Source organism: Pseudophryne corroboree, chromosome 2, assembly GCF_028390025.1.
Source record: "Pseudophryne corroboree isolate aPseCor3 chromosome 2, aPseCor3.hap2, whole genome shotgun sequence".
In the NCBI taxonomy this organism is placed as follows: domain Eukaryota; kingdom Metazoa; phylum Chordata; class Amphibia; order Anura; family Myobatrachidae; genus Pseudophryne; species Pseudophryne corroboree.
In genome coordinates, this window is record NC_086445.1 from 667,796,804 (window position 1) to 667,814,068 (window position 17,265).

General features: G+C 48.1%; 1 protein-coding gene across 9 annotated transcripts in view; it reads right to left on the reverse strand.

The window, feature by feature from the left end:
- FRS3 (fibroblast growth factor receptor substrate 3) overlaps window positions 1–17,265 on the reverse strand; it is a 95,752-nt gene that overhangs the window by 35,950 nt on the left and 42,537 nt on the right. For all 9 annotated transcript variants that reach the window (XR_010235941.1, XM_063955064.1, XM_063955058.1 and 6 more), the window contains one exon: window positions 15,037–15,198. Coding sequence is in view for 8 of the 9 variants with exons in the window: in XM_063955064.1 (XP_063811134.1) it covers window positions 15,037–15,198 (162 nt within the window). In the remaining variant the exon portion in view is untranslated. The remainder of the gene's footprint in view (window positions 1–15,036; window positions 15,199–17,265) is intronic.

The following is a 17,265-nucleotide window of genomic DNA, read 5'->3' on the forward strand; positions in this document are numbered from 1 at the left end:
TGCACCCCTGACCCTCTTGTCTTTTTGGGAACGAAAGGACTGCATTTGATAATACGGTGCTTTCTTAGGCTGTGGGGAAACCTGAGGCAAGAAAGTGGACTTTCCAGTTGTCGCTGTAGACACGAGGTCCGACAGACCGTCCCCAAACAATTCCTCACCCTTATAAGGCAAAACCTCCATGTGTTTTTTAGAATCAGCATCTCCTGTCCATAAGACCCTCCTGGCAGAAATGGACATAGCATTAATTCTAGAGCCCAGCAGGCAAATGTCCCTCTGAGCATCTCGCATATATAAGACGACGTCTTTGATATGGCCCAGGGTTAGCAAAACAGTATCTCTGTCGAGGGAATCTATGTTGTCTAACAGAGTATCTGTCCACGCTGCTACAGCACTACACATCCAGGCTGAAGCAATAGTAGGTCTCAGTAGAGTACCAGAGTGTGTATACACTGACTTCAGGATAGCTTCCTGCTTTCTATCCGCGGGCTCCTTTAAGGCGGCCGTATCCTGAGACGGCAGGGCCACCTTTTAAGATAAGCGTGTCAGCACCTTGTCCACCCTAGGGGATGTTTCCCAACGTAACCTGTCCGTTGGCGGGAAAGGGTACGCCATCAGTAACCTCTTAGAAATCACTAATTTCTTATCAGGGGAACTCCATGCTTCTTCACACAATTCATTTAATTCATCAGATGGGGGAAAAGTCACTGGCTGCTTTTTCTCCCCAAACATATAAACCCTCTTGGTATTAACCGGGTTAACGTCAGAAATGTGTAATACATCTTTCATTGCAATAATCATGTATCGGATGGCCTTGGTCATTTTAGACTGTAAATGTGCCTCATCATCGTCGACACTGGAGTCGGACTCCGTGTCGGCATCTGTGTCAACCATCTGAGATAGAGGGCGTTTATGAGCCCCTGGCGGCTTCTGAGACGCCTGGGCAGGCGCGGGCTGAGACCCCGGCTGTCCCAAGGCTGCAGCGTCATCAAACCTTTTATGTAAGGAGTTTACATTGTCATTTAAGACCTTCCACATATCCATCCAATCAGGTGTCGGCCCCACAGGGGGCGATACCACACTTATCTGCCCTTGCTCCGCCTCCACGTAACCTTTCTCATCAAACATGTCGACACAGCCGTACCGACACACCGCACACACACAGGGAATGCTCAGACTGAGGACAGGACCCCACAAAGTCCTTTGGGGAGACAGAAAGAGAGTATGCCAGCACACACCACAGCGCTATATAACACAGGGATTTTCACTGCTAATAAGTGATTTTCCCAATAGTTGCTTTTTGTATTGATTTGCGCCTAAATTTAAGTGCCCCCCCTCTCTTTTTAACCCATCTTGTACCTGGATACTGCAGGGGAGAGCCTGGGGAGCTGCTTCCAGCGGAGCTGTGAAGGGAAAATGGCGCTGGTGTGCTGAGGAAGAAGCCCCCGCCCCCTCAGTGGCGGGCTTCTGTCCTGCATTTCATGTAAAAAATGGTGGGGGTTTTTACATATATACAGTGCTAGACTGTATATATGTATGTTTTTGTGCCAAAGGTACCTCAATTGCAGCCCAGGGCGCCCCCCCACCCCAGCGCCCTGCACCCTACAGTGACCGGAGTGTGTAAGTGTGCTGGGAGCAATGGCGCACAGCTGCGGTGCTGTGCGCTACCTTAATGAAGACAGGAGTCTTCAGCCGCCGATTTCGTCGTCTTCCAGCTTCTGTTCTTCTGGCTCTGCAAGGGGGACGGCGGCGCGGCTTCGGGAACGGACGATCGAGGACAGGTGCCTGTGTTCGAACCCTCTGGAGCTAATGGTGTCCAGTAGCCTAAGAAGCACAAGCTAGCTGCAAGCAGGTAGGTTTGCTTCTCTCCCCTTAGTCCCACGTAGCAGTGAGTCTGTTGCCAGCAGAAGCTCACTGAAAATAAAAAACCTAATAAATACTTTCTTTTCTAGTAAGCTCAGGAGAGCCCACTAGGAGCACCCAGCTCTGGCCGGGCACAGATTCTAACTGAGGTATGGAGGAGGGGCATAGAGGGAGGAGCCAGTGCACACCAGATAGTACCTAATCTTTTTTTGAGTGCCCAGTCTCCTGCGGAGCCCTTCTGTTCCCCATGGTCCTTACGGAGTTCCCAGCATCCACTAGGACGTCAGAGATATTATTATTATTTACTATGTGAGACTGTATCTTCATATGAAATGCTACACACAGAATATAGGCATGCCACATATCATTTTAATCAGCAGAAGCTGCTGATGCCCCTAGGCATATCAAATGCCCTAGGCAATTGCCTAGTTTGCCTATGGCCGGCTATGGGAGTCTGGAGGAGGGGCATAGCGGGAGGAGGCAGTTCACACCCCTTTCAAAGTCTTAAAGTGCCCATGTCTCCTGCGGATCCCGTCTATACCCCCATGGTTCTTGAAGTGTCCCCAGCATCCTCTAGGACGTATGAGAAATTAAGTTAGAAGATGCAATATGCACACTTATCCTTGCATTAAAAAGTCAAGGAAGCAAGAAGAGAATCCACTAGGCTGTGTTTCGCCAATAGCAATTTCATGTGCAAAATACATACAATTTGGGACAATCCATCAGTTTACAGTTACTTCAGATACTTAACAAGCAACTCAATATATTCAGATTGTTTCTTGTCATATGTGCACATTACCCCCTGCTCTGTATTTTACTGTTCTGCTACTACATTGCAGCTAGCTACAGCCTGCAGATGTCACTGTTATAGAAGTCTAGTTACAAATACCTAATTACCATATAGGAAAAGTATATCTCCATTATTTAACCACTGATACACATCTAGAAACATGCTGTGAGTGATCAAAGCTATATGCATCTGCAAACAGATGTCTTCCTAAATTAGATTTTTATTTCTTTCTTTATTTATTTATTTGGGGGGGGGGGGGGGAATTGGTAATTAACACAGGCATCTACATTAATCTTTTCTAATCTGTCACCGATTTTTATTGTACAGAAGCTGCATACGGGTTCTCTCTTTCATCCATCTGGAGGACGCTGCGCACTTACTGATGGGTTAGAGCAGGGGTGGGGAACCTCGGCCCACAGAGCCACTTGATCCGGCCTGGCCAGGCTCACCTAACCGAGGGAGATGCCGGGAGACCCACAGTTCTGAGGAGCGGGCGGCCAGGTGGAGGGAAATGGTCCTGAAGCAGGAGCGGGCTGGTGAGTATTGTGGGGTTTTTTTTTCTTTTAATGTATGTGTGTAAGCAGCACTACTAGGAGGCATATCTAATGGGGCATAAAAACTGACTGGGGGCATATCCAATGGGGCATAACAACTGACTTGGGGCATATCCAATGGGGCATAACAACTGACTTGGGGCATATCTAACATAACAAGTGACTGGGGGCATATCTACTTGGGCATAACTGACTGGGGGCATAACTATTGACTGGGGGTATAACTACTGGGGGCAGGCTAATTTTTAAGTTGATAATTTTTATATGGCCCCCGAAGAATTTTATAAATATCCAAATGGCCCTTGGTTTTGGTGCAATTAGTGCACCGTTTCCCCTCGATTCAGGCAGGGTACCTTGCTCCGCTTCCGCTGCGCTCGGCACAGGTTACCATTCCCAATTGTAGTCCACGTGGACCGTAAAGTATGAAAGTTCAAAAAATGAAAAAAAAAAATTTGAAAAATTCATGTCGACCTTTTTCCTATGTCGGCCAATAGGTGTCGACCTAGAGTTCGGATACTAGGCAGAACATAGTCCAATTTAATTGCCACACATATATATAATTTTTTGGAGCAACTGAACAGTAGAAATACAGAAGTTTGAAGACATCTAAATAAATTGTACTTATAACAGAATTTGGTTAAAAAAAAAAAAAAATCTATGTAAGCTATATAGGGATTTTTGTTTACTTACCATAAAATCTCTTTCCTGATTCCATCTGGGGGATGCTGCGCACTTACTGATGGGTTAGAGTGTGTGGGAAGGGAGTTTGGCACAGAACCTATAGAAAACTAACTCCTCCCCCCTCTAAACCCTCCCATCTGCATCCTGTTCAAGAATCACCTCCGTTTTAGTTTTGTGCCTGAGGAGTACAGGCACAGGTTTTTTTGCCTATAGCTTTTAGCTAGGTTTCTTTTGTTTTGATTTCAGTTTTGTTACACACTTAGTCCCTGTGTACAGGTGACAAGTATGGTAGGAGTGGGGCTAGCTAGATAAGAATTTTTCCCACTCTACATGGCCTCTGAGAAGCCACTATACTGAGGCCACTGGGGCTTACTTCTTCCGGGAAGAGATCAGAGGAGGAACTTCTCAGGTAGGACAGCCACAACCTGCCTGGGCCATGTTGGGCTGTTGCTTCCACTGAAATTATGAATGCTGTGTTCCCCATGTGTCCCCCATGCCCCTCACCCTTTTCTCTCTGCGGGTGTGTGTATTACGGCGCTGTGAGATGTAGGGACTGTGTTAACCGAGGGGTGCTAGTGACTGTTCCCACTGCCGTGCGTGCTTGTATGAGAGGAGGCAGCGGGCTTTTGTTAGAGCAGACGGAGTGGTTCATTCCCGCTGCTCATTTCCCTAGAGCCGCGTCCCACCGTACAGTGCGAGGAGGTCCTTCTACCGAAGGGACTGTATGGGCTAGCCGCAGCGGGATGCAGAAGGGGAGTTAACTTCCTGCCGTTCTCTTCCCGCTCAGCCACATATTGCCGCCCGCCCACCTCATTCACCTTGAGCCACAGACGCCATCTTCTTCACGCTGGCTGGACAGACACAGCGGGGGATGCTGTGCAGCACACACTCTGAAATACAGGGAGTTCAGCTTCTCACCCAGTTTAGTACAGGCGGGGGATCAGCTAACAGCAAGTATTGGAGAAGCCCCGTGTTATTGTGCAATTAGTCTTACCGTTTTCTTTAACTGTGATGCAGTGATACGACTTATTTAATCTGGACTCACTGTTGTTGTTACTCACGCTGTGATTAGTACAGGCGGGGTACATAACTTTACAAGACACTTGTTAGAGGGTAATTCTATTTAGACTTAACTCTCTCTAGTGCTATTTTCTTTTCTTATTATTTACTTCTCAAATCTACTAAGGGGACAGCAGGCTCCGTTGTCTATTTTGCATGTTCACAGTGCGGCTCCAAACTTTCAAAGGGTAGCACAGACTCAAGTCCTCACTGCACTGCGTGCTCTGGAACACCTATTGCAGAGCAGCAGGGGAGTTCTGCGGATCAGTCAATTCCTCAGTGGGCCAGGAACATGGCCGATCCTATTGCTGACTTGCGTCAGTCCCAATCTGGTACTGAATCAGGACAGTCTGGTGAGGAGCCACCGTGGACAAGAAATATGGGCAAATGTCTTTCTGACTTTGAACAAGACAGTGACTGCTTCGGGTTCCACTACTACTAAGCGGCACCAGCCACTGCCCGCTATCACTTTCCCATGAGAGGAGTTAGATTCCGTATTTCCCCTCTGGAGGATGGTGAAGTCAATCCTGAGTGGGAGGATACCTCCGCTTGGGAAGAGGAGGAGTTGTCTACAAGCTCAGGTGTCATATTATTGAATTTCGGTCCTTTCGTCCTCAAGGAAGGAGAAGTTTCCAGTCCTTTCAAGCCTTTTTGGGATTTACACGTAGAGGAGTGTTCAGAGGAAGGGGCACCCAGACAATTCGTCGGCCAGCCGTCAAGTCTACCGACAAGCCTACCACATAACGCTTTGAGGTCTCCGGAGGGATCCTTGGTGGTTGGGACTCGATTACTACAGTGCAAGGAAGTGTGCCTCCTGTCGAAACCAGATCGGTGGGTGACGGGGGTCGTAACCCGAGGATATGTTATGGGACCTCGAGGAACCAGTCCCATGCCGCTTTTTCCTCACTCCTCTCCCATGCGATCCCTCCAGACGACAAGCACTGATTCAGGCAACTTCCGCGCTTTTGCACAACGGAGTAATTCTTCCGGTTCCCAAACAACAACAAAACAACAACAACAACAACAACAACGTCAGGGCTTTTACTCGAGTCTTTTTTCTCGTAAACAAACCAGACTGTTAGTTTCGGACCATTTTAAATCTAAAATGCCTAAATCTCTCTGTACAGAAATTAAAAATGGAATCCATTCGTTCAATCATCGCCTCCAAGGAATCGGAGGAATAAGTGGCTTCCATAGACATAAAGGACGCATACCTACATGTTCCCATTTGGACTGGTCACCAGCATCTTCTGAGATTTGCAATGGGCCCTTGGCATTTTCAGTTTCAAGCTCTCCCGTTCGGCCTATCCACGGCCCCTCAGGCGTTTACAAAAATCATGGCCCACATAGTTGCGGTACTGAGGTGTCAGGGAGTCAGCATTACTCCATACTTGGATGACCTGCTGAAGGATCCATCACAGACACTTCTTCACCAACAATTGCAGCTCACAACAGACACCCTACAGTCATTCGGGTGGATAGTGAATATCCTAAAATCTTCGCTACTTCCCTCTCAGAAGATGGTATTTCTAGGCATCTTGTTCAACAGCAGGAGCCAGAAAGATTATCTGCCTCAAGACAAAGTTCAAGATCTACAATCCAGAATCCGATCCCTTTTACAATTGCCGATGGTTTCAGTTCTCAGATGTATGCAAGTGTTGGGCAACCTTCGAGGCAGTGCCATATGCCAGATTCCATGCTCGACCCCTTCAAGCTCAGATTCTCAGCTGTTAGACTTGAACTGGACCACATCTGGAATTGCAATTCTTCTGTTTGTCGGTTTAGACTCGTCAGTCTCTCCATTGGTAGCATCACAGTCCCAATCTGACCAAGGGGGCGCCGTTCACTATTTGGTCTTGGATGATGGTCACCACGGAAGCCAGCATCATGGGTTGGGGGGCGGTGTTTCAATTTCAGCACTTCCAGAGCCTCTGGAACACCCAGGAATCGACGTTGCCAATCAACATCTTGGAATTGAGAGCAATCCGGTATGCTCTGCTTCAGGTACAAACCAGCATCCGGGGTGATCCGCTACGCATTCAGACAACGCCACGGCGGTGGCTTACATAAACAGACAAGGTGGAACTCGAAGCTGGAAAGCCATGAAGGAAGTCTCCCATATTCTCCAGTGGGTGGAACATTGGATTCCGACCATCTCCGCAGTTCACATTCCGGGAGTGGAAAACTGGGAAGCAGATTTCTTAAGCTGTCACATGGTCCTTCCGGGGGAATGGGAGCTTCATCAAGAGGTCTTTCTTACTCTGGTGTCTCTGTGGGGTACTCCCGACATCGACCTCATAGCATCTTATCTCAACAGAAAACTCCATCGGTACAGATCACGAACTAAGGATCCTCATGCATCGCTAATTGATGCCTTGACAGCTCCATGGTGGTTTCAGCTGGGATGTGTGTTCCCGACAATTCCTCTAATCCCACGGCTACTTCAGTGGATCCGGCGAAAACAAGGTCTGCCGGTCATTCTCGTAACTCCGGACTGGCTTTGTTGCCGGTGATACACTCTTCTGCGCAGCATGGTGACCGAGGAACCGTTCCGTCTGCCACTGAGACCAGATCTTCTTCTACAAGGACCTTGTTGCCACCACGATTTAAATTGTCTGGCTTTCACGGCATGGTTCTTGAATCCAGCATTCTAAGAGCTAAAGGTTGATCTCGGTCGGTGGTGAGAACTATGCTCCAAGCTAGTTAACCAGTCACCTCTTGAATTTATCACAGGGTGTGGCGTATCTACATTGCTTGGAGTGAGAAACGTGGGTTGTCGCCTGTTCTGACTAAAAGATTTTGTCTTTTTCCTTGAAGGGCAAGTTTCAGCCTTGTCTGTACTTTAAAAAAAAATTAAAAAAAATTGGCTCTTATTCTGGAGGTCCTCAGGATTCAACCTCCGTTTCTTCCTCCGGTTCCCCCTTGGGATTTAAATTTAGTTCTTTAGGCTCTTCAGAAGGCTCCGTTTGAACCACTGGAATCTGTAGAATTGCGGTTCCTTACTCTTAAGGTGGTTTTACTCTTGGCCATTGCTTCGGCTAGACATGTTTCAGAGTTAGCGGCGCTTTCTTGCAGGCCGCCTTTGTTGGTTTTTCATGATGATCGAGCGGTCTTGCGTACAAAGCCTTCCTTCCTGCCAAAGGTTGTGTCGGTTTTCCACCTGAATCAGGACATTGTATTTCCGGCGTTTGTTCAGAATTCTTTCGGAGAGGATAGTCATTTGGCATTATTGGACGTTGTTAGGGTCTTACGCATTTATTTTTCTCGTACGGAGTCTAGTCGCCGTACAGATAACTTGTTGATTTTGACTGACACACCCAAACGTGGCTGGCCGGACTCTAATAACACGGTGGCTCATTGGGTGACCTCTGCTATTCAACAGGCCTATGTATCCTCTACTGTTCCCGTTCCTGACCCCCTGGGGGCTCATTCGACTAGGGCGGTTGGAGCCTCCTGGGCTGTTCGCGGATGTACATCTGACGAGCAGCTGTGTAGAGCGGTGACCTGGTCATCCGTGCATACTTTCACAAAGTTCTACCGTTTTCATACTTTTGGATCCCCCAGAAGGATGAAAGAGAAAATAAGATTTTACTTACCGGTAAATCTATTTCTCGTAGTCCGTAGTGGATGCTGGGGACTCCGTAAGGACCATGGGGAATACACGGGCTCCGCAGGAGACATGGGCACTTTAAGAAAGAATTTAGATACTGTGTGCTCTGGCTCCTCCCTCTATGTCCCTCCTCCAGACCTCAATTAGAGAAACTGTGCCCGGAAGAGCTGACAGTACAAGGAAAGGATTTTGGTAATCCAGGGCAAGATACATACCAGCCACACCAATCACACCGTATAACTTGTGATAAACTTACCCAGTCAACAGTATGAACAACAACAGAGCATCAGTACAACCCTGATGCAACTATAACATAACCCTTATTGCAGCAATAACTATATACAAGTATTGCAGAAGAAGTCCGCACTTGGGACGGGCGCCCAGCATCCACTACGGACTACGAGAAATAGAATTACCGGTAAGTAAAATCTTATTTTCTCTAACGTCCTAGTGGATGCTGGGGACTCCGTAAGGACCATGGGGATTATACCAAAGCTCCCAAACGGGCGGGAGAGTGCGGATGACTCTGCAGCACCGACTGAGCAAACACAAGGTCCTCCTCAGCCAGGGTATCAAACTTATAGAACTTTGCAAAAGTGTTTGAACCTGACCGAGTAGCCGCTCGGCACAGCTGTAATGCCGAGACCCCTCGGGCAGCCGCCCAAGAAGAGCCCACCTTCCTAGTGGAATGGGCCTTAACTGATTTTGGCAGCGGCAATCCAGCCGCAGAATGAGCCTGCTGAATCGTGTTACAGATCCAGCGAGCAATAGTTTGCTTTGAAGCAGGAGCACCAAGTTTGTTGGAAGCATACAGGATAAACAACGACTCTGTTTTCCTGACCCTAGCCGTTCTGGCTACATAAACCTTCAAAGCCCTGACCACATCAAGCAACTCGGAATCCTCCAAGTCAGTAGTAGCCACAGGCACCACAATAGGTTGGTTTATATGAAAAGATGAAACCACTTTCGGCAGGAATTGTGGACGGGTCCTCAATTCTGCTCTATCCGCATGGAAAACCAAATAGGGGCATTTATGTGACAAAGCCGCCAACTCTGACACACGCCTAGCCGAAGCCAAGGCTATTAGCATAACCACCTTCCACGTGAGATATTTCAATTCCACCGTTTTGAGTGGTTCAAACCAGTGGGATTTCAGGAAACTCAACACCACGTTAAGATCCCAAGGTGCCACTGGAGGCACAAAAGGGGCTGAATATGCAGCACTCCCTTTACAATCGTCTGAACTTCAGGAAGAGAAGCCAGCTCTTTTTGAAAGAAAATGGATAGGGCCGAAATCTGGACTTTAATGGAACCCAATTTTAGGCCCAAAGTCACTCCTGACTGTAGGAAGTGAAGGAAACGGCCCAGCTGGAATTCCTCCGTAGGGGCATTCCTGGCCTCACACCAAGCAACATATTTTCGCCATATACGGTGATAATGTTGAGCCGTCACGTCCTTCCTAGCCCTTATCAGCGTAGGAATAACCTCATCCGGAATGCCTTTCTCTGATAGGATCCGGCGTTCAACCCCCATGCCGTCAAACGCAGCCGCGGTAAGTCTTGGAACAGACAGGGCCCCTGTTGCAACAAGTCCTGTCTTAGAGGCAGAGGTTCCTCTGTGAGCATTTCTTGCAGATCTGGATACCAAGTCCTTCTTGGCCAATCCGGAACAATGAGTATTGTTCTCACTCCTCTTTTTCTTATGATTCTCAGCACCTTGGGTATGAGAGGAAGAGGAGGAAATACATAGACCGACTGGAACACCCACGGTGTCACCAGTGCGTCCACAGCTATCGCCTGAGGGTCTCTTGATCTGGCGCAATACCTCCGTAGCTTTTTGTTGAGGCGGGATGCCATCATGTCCACCTGTGGCAGTTCCCACCGACTTGCAATCTGCGTGAAGACTTCTTGATGAAGTCCCCACTCTCCCGGGTGGAGGTCGTGCCTGCTGAGGAAGTCTGCTTCCCAGTTGTCCACTCCCGGGATCAACACTGCTGACAGTGCGCTTACATGATTCTCCGCCCAGCGAAGAATTCTGGTGGCTTCCGCCATTGCTACCCTGCTCCTTGTGCCGCCTTGTCGGTTTACATGAGCCACAGCGGTGATGTTGTCTGACTGAATCAGAACCGGTTGGTCGCGAAGCAGGGTCTCCGCTTGACGTAGGGCGTTGTATATGGCCCTTAGTTCCAGGATGTTCATGTGAAGGCAAGTCTCCTGACTTGACCACAGACCTTGGAAATTTCTTCCCTGTGTGACTGCTCCCCACCCTCGGAGGCTTGCATCCGTGGTCACCAGGACCCAGTCCTGAATGCCGAATCTGCAGCCCTCGAGAAGGTGAGCACTCTGCAGCCACCACAGGAGAGAGACACCCTGGCCCTGGGGGACAGGGTGATTAACCGATGCATCTGAAGATGTGATCCGGACCATTTGTCCAGTAAGTCCCATTGAAAGGTCCTCGCATGAAACCTGCCGAAGGGAATGGCCTCGTATGATGCCACCATCTTTCCCAGGACTCGAGTGCAGTGATGCACTGACACCTGTTTTGGTTTTAATAGGTTTCTGACCAGTGTCATGAGTTCCTGAGCTTTCTCTATCGGGAGATAAACCCTTTTCTGGTCTGTGTCCAGAATCATGCCCAGGAAAGGCAGATGAGTCGTAGGAATCAACTGCGACTTTGGAATATTTAGAATCCAGCCGTGTTGCCGTAACACTTCCAGAAAACGTGCTACGCTGATCAGCAACTGCTCTCTTGACCTCGCTTTTATGAGGAGATCGTCCAAGTATGGGATAATTGTGTCCCCTTGCTTCCGCAGGAGTACCATCATTTCCGCCATTACCTTGGTAAATATTCTCGGAGCAGTGGAGAGACCAAACGGCAACGTCTGAAATTGGTAATGACAATCCTGTACCACAAATCTGAGGTACGCCTGATGAGGTGGATAAATGGGGACATGAAGGTATGCATCCTTTATGTCCAGAGACACCATAAAATCCCCCCCTTCCAGGCTTGCGATGACCGCTCTCAGCGATTCCATCTTGAACTTGAACCTTTTCAGGTATATGTTCAGGGATTTTAAATTCAATATGGGTCTGACCGAACCGTCCGGTTTCGGTACTACAAACATGGTCGAATAATAACCCCTTCCTTGTTGAAGGAGGGGAACCTTGACCACCACCTGTTGAAGATACAATTTGTGAATTGTAGTTAACACTATCTCCCTCTCGAGGGGGGGGGAGCTGGCAGGGCCGATTTGAGGTATCGGTGAGGGGGCATCTCTTCGAATTCCAGCTTGTATCCCTGAGACACAATATCTATTGCCCAGGGATCCAACTGGGAGTGAACCCACTTGTGGCTGAAATTTCTGAGACGCGCCCCCACCGGGCCTAGCTCCGCCTGTGGAGCCCCAGCGTCATGTGGTGGATTTTGTGGAAGCCGGGGAGGACTTCTGTTCCTGGGAACTAGCTGTGTTGTGCAGCTTCTTTCCTCTGCCCCTGGCAAGAAAGGACGCACCTCTGACTTTGTTTTTCTGTGATCGAAAGGACTGCATTTGGTAATACGGTGCTTTCTTAGGCTGTGAGGAAACATATGGCAAAAAATTTGACTTTCCAGCAGTAGCTGTGGAGAGCAGGTCCAACAGACCCTCCCCAAAAAATTCCTCACCCTTGTAAGGTAAAACCTCCATGTGCCTTTTTGAGTCGGCATCACCTGTCCATTGCCGAGTCCACAGGACCCTTCTGCCAGAAATCGACATAGCATTTATTCTAGAACCCAGTAGACTAATGTCTCTTTGAGCATCTCTCATATATAGGACAGCGTCTTTTCTATGCCCCAGGGTCAATAATATAGTATCCTTGTCTAAGGTATCAAGTTCCTCAGACAGGGTGTCCGTCCATGCTGCCACAGCACTACACACCCAGGCCGACGCGATCGCCGTCCTCAGTAAGGTACCTGAATGTGTATAAATGGACTTCAGGGTACCCTCCTGCTTTCTATCAGCAGCATCTTTGAGGGTAGCCGTATCCTGTGACGGCAGGGCTACCTTCTTGGATAAGCGTGTTAAAGCTTTGTACACCCTAGGGGAGGATTCCCAGCGTAACCTGTCCGTTGGCGGGAAAAGATACGCCATAAGAATCCGTTTGGAAATCTGCAGTCTTTAATCTGGAGATTCCCAAGCCTTTTCACATAACTCATTTAGCTCGTGTGAAGGGGGAAAGGTCACCACCTGCCTCTTTTCCCCATACATATGAACCCTCTTGTCAGGGACTGGGGTTTCCTCTGTGATGTGCAACACATCCTTAATTGCTATAATCCTATAACGGATGGATTTAGCCAATTTTGGATGTTACTTTGCATCATCGTAATCGACACTGGAATCAGAATCCATGTTGGTATCTGTGTCAACAATTTGGGATAGTGGGCGCTTCTGAGACATAGGATCAGGCACGGGCTGAGGCCCTGACTGTCCTGAGGCTTCAGCTTTTTCCAACCTTTTATGCAAGGAATTAACATTATCATTTAAAACCTTCCACATATCCATCCAATCAGGTGTCGGCGCCGTCGGCGGAGACACCACATTCATTTGCTCCCGCTCTGCTTCCACATAGCCTTCCTCGTCAAACATGTCGACACAAGCGTACCGACACACCACACACACAGGGAATGCCCTTTTTGAAGACAATTCCCCCACAAGGCCCTTTGGAGAGACAGGGAGAAAGAGTATGCCAGCACACACCCCAGCGCTATAAACCCAGGAATAACACAGTAACTTAATGTTAACCCAGTAGCTGCTGTTATATTGATTTTTGCGCCTAATTAAGTGCCCCCCCTCTCTTTTTACCCTCTTCTACCGTGTATCTGCAGGGGAGAGCCTGGGGAGCTTCCTCTCAGCGGAGCTGTGGAGAAAAAATGGCGCTGGTGAGTGCTGAGGAAGAAGCCCCGCCCCCTCAGCGGCGGGCTTCTGTCCCGCTTAAATGTACAATTTTTGGCAGGGGCTCATACATATATACAATGCCCAACTGTATATATGCTAAACTTTTGCCAAAGAGGTCCCAATTGCTGCCCAGGCCCCCCCCCCCCCGGGCCCCCCCCCACTGCACCCTTACAGTGACCGGAGAATGTGAGGTGTGTGGGAGCAATGGCGCACAGCTGCAGTGCTGTGCGTTACCTCCGTGAAGACCGGAGTCTTCTGCCGCCGATTTCGAAGTCTTCTTGCTTCTCATGCTCACCCGGCTTCTGTCTTCCGGCTCTGCGAGGGGGACGGCGGCACGGCTCTGGGATCGGACGACGAGGGTGAGATCCTGTGTACGATCCCTCTGGAGCTAATGGTGTCCAGTAGCCTAAGAAGCAGGACCTATCTTCAGAGAGTAGGGCTGCTTCTCTCCCCTCTGTCCCACGATGCAGGGAGTCTGTTGCCAGCAGAGCTCCCTGAAAATAAAAAACCTAACAAAATACTTTCTCACAGCAAGCTCAGGAGAGCTCACTGAAAAGCACCCAGCTCGTCCGGGCACAGATTCAAACTGAGGTCTGGAGGAGGGACATAGAGGGAGGAGCCAGAGCACACCAGAATCTAAATTCTTTCTTAAAGTGCCCATGTCTCCTGCGGAGCCCGTCTATTCCCCATGGTCCTTACGGAGTCCCCAGCATCCACTAGGACGTTAGAGAAATAGGGATTTTTGTTTACTTACCGTAAAATCTCGTTCTCTGATTCCATCTGGGGGACGCTGCGATCCCTCCCGTATTTTTGTCCATTTTATTGGTTATGGCCTGTTCTGTCTCTTTCGGCTTTGCTAAACGTTAACTGAGGTGATTCTTGAACAGGATGCAGATGGGAGGGGTTAGAGGGGGGATGAGTTAGTTTTCTATAGGTTCTGTGCCAAACTCCCTTCCCACACACTCTAACCCATCAGTAAGTGCGCAGCATCCCCCAGATGGAATCAGGAAAGAGATTTTATGGTAAGTAAACAAAAATCCCTATATTACTTACATAGATTTTTTTTTTACCAAATGCTGTTATGTTTTATAAGTACAATTTAGACGTCTTCAAACTTCTGTATTTCTACTCTTCAGTTGCTCCAAAAGATTTTATATATCTATCTGTGGCAATTAAACTGGACTATGTTCTGCCTAGTATCCGGACTCTAGGTTGACACCTATTGGCCGACATAGGAAAAAGGTCGACATGAGTTTTTTAAAAAAAAAAATTTTTTTTTTTTGAACTTTCATACTTTACGGTCCATGCGGACTACAATTGGGAATGGTAACCTGTGCCAAGCGCAGCGGTAGCGGAGCAAGGTACCCTGCCTGAAGCGAGTGGACACAGTGCACTAATTGGGGTTCCCTCTCACTTTACAAAGAAAATGACACCAAAAACACACAAAAAACTCATGCCGACCTTGTTCATGTTAACTTAATGGCACTGTCAAGCTATTCCCTGTGTCGCCCTAGTCACTGTTGACCCTGAGTCCCATACCCTTCAGCCTCACCTCCAGGGGTCTGCGGAGTTCGGGACAAGTCCATTTCTGCTGGATGGCCGGTCCTGGTGATCATGACTGGCTCCTCAACAACACTGATGCTGTTTCGTTGCATTAGTTCCTGCAGCAGGTTGAAGATTTCTTCAGCACGTGAGCATTTAAATGCGAAGATACCTGAGGAGAAAAAATGATAAGAAATTAGAAAGGAACCAAACACTACTGGAAACAGATGTCAGCAGCAGGAACAATCAATCAGCATTCAATTAAAGAAATTATCTCCCAATCACATGACTTTACTGGTTTTCACGTGGTCTCACACAATATTCAGTAGAAATACAATTTAAGGTTTTGGGCTTCCTTCTGTGCAGGTCAGTCATACCCATTTTTTTTTTGTTTTTTTTAAATATTACTGTATGTGTAGAGGAGCTTTGTGTGCTAACCTAGGGAAACCAAATACCACAATTATGTCAGATCTAGACAAGATTGGGAAACCAAGCCTGAAACATACTAAAATAAAAAAAAATGAAAGTTGTCTTTTTGCAGAACCCCTGGCATTATGTTTTTCATTTTACCGTTTCTGGCACATCCTCTACCACTTATCAGTTGTGATCTCTAAAGGCCCCATGTTTAGACCCATAAACACACAAATGCTCTGCAAAACTCAACATGTCCAAAACGGAGCTCATCATCTTCACGCCTCTCACATTCTACTTTCTCCCTAGTCTCCATCCCAACACGTTCTCCCCAGTTACCCATGCTTGAGGCATCTGTGTCATTCTCAATTCTGACCTCAGCTTAAATCCACATACCCAGTTCCTCCTGCTGCTACTGTGTGTCATCTCCTCCTTCAAACATTGGCAAAATAAATCACTTTGAATATAAAAATAAGAATTTACTTACCGATAATTCTATTTCTCGTAGTCCGTAGTGGATGCTGGGGACTCCGTCAGGACCATGGGGAATAGCGGCTCCGCAGGAGACAGGGCACAAAATTAAAAGTTTGACCACTAGGTGGTGTGCACTGGCTCCTCCCCCTATGACCCTCCTCCAAGCCTCAGTTAAGATACTGTGCCCGGACGAGTGTACACAATAAGGAAGGATTTTGAATCCCGGGTAAGACTCATACCAGCCACACCAATCACACCGTACAACTTGTGATCTGAACCCAGTTAACAGTATGATAACAGAGGAGCCTCTAGAAAAGATGGCTTCCAACAATAATAACCCGATTTTTGTAACAATAACTATGTACAAGTATTGCAGACAATCCGCACTTGGGATGGGCGCCCAGCATCCACTACGGACTACGAGAAATAGAATTATCGGTAAGTAAATTCTTATTTTCTCTGACGTCCTAAGTGGATGCTGGGGACTCCGTCAGGACCATGGGGATTATACCAAAGCTCCCAAACGGGCGGGAGAGTGCGGATGACTCTGCAGCACCGAATGAGAGAACTCCAGGTCCTCCTTAGCCAGGGTATCAAATTTGTAGAATTTTACAAACGTGTTCTCCCCTGACCACGTAGCTGCTCGGCAGCGTTGTAATGCCGAGACCCCTCGGGCAGCCGCCCAAGGTGAGCCCACCTTCCTTGTGGAGTGGGCATTTACAGATTTTGGCTGTGGCAGGCCTGCCACAGAATGCGCAAGTTGAATTGTGCTACAAATCCAACTAGCAATCGTCTGCTTAGACGCAGGAACACCCAGCTTGTTGGGTGCATACAGTATAAACAGCGAGTCAGACTTTCTGACTCCAGCCGTCCTTGAAATATATATATATATTTTTAAGGCTCTGACAACGTCGAACAACTTGGAGTCCTCCAAGTCGCTAGAAGCCGCAGGCACCACAATAGGTTGGTTCAGGTGAAACGCTGATACCACCTTAGGGAGAAACTGAGGACGCGTCCGCAGTTCTGCCCTGTCCCAATGGAAAATCAGATATGGCTTTTGTACGAAAAAGCCGCCAATTCTGACACTCTCCTGGCCGAAGCCAGGGCCAGTAGCATGGTCACTTTCCATGTAAGATATTTCAAATCCACCGATTTGAGTGGCTCAAACCAATGGGATTTGAGGAATCCCAAAACTACATTGAGATCCCACAGTGCCACTGGAGGCACAACCGGGGCTGTATATGTAGTACTCCTTTGACAAAAGCTTGGACTTCAGAAACTGAAGCCAATTCTTTCTGGAAGAAAAATCGACAGGGCCGAAATTTGAACCTTAATGGACCCCAATTTGAGGCCC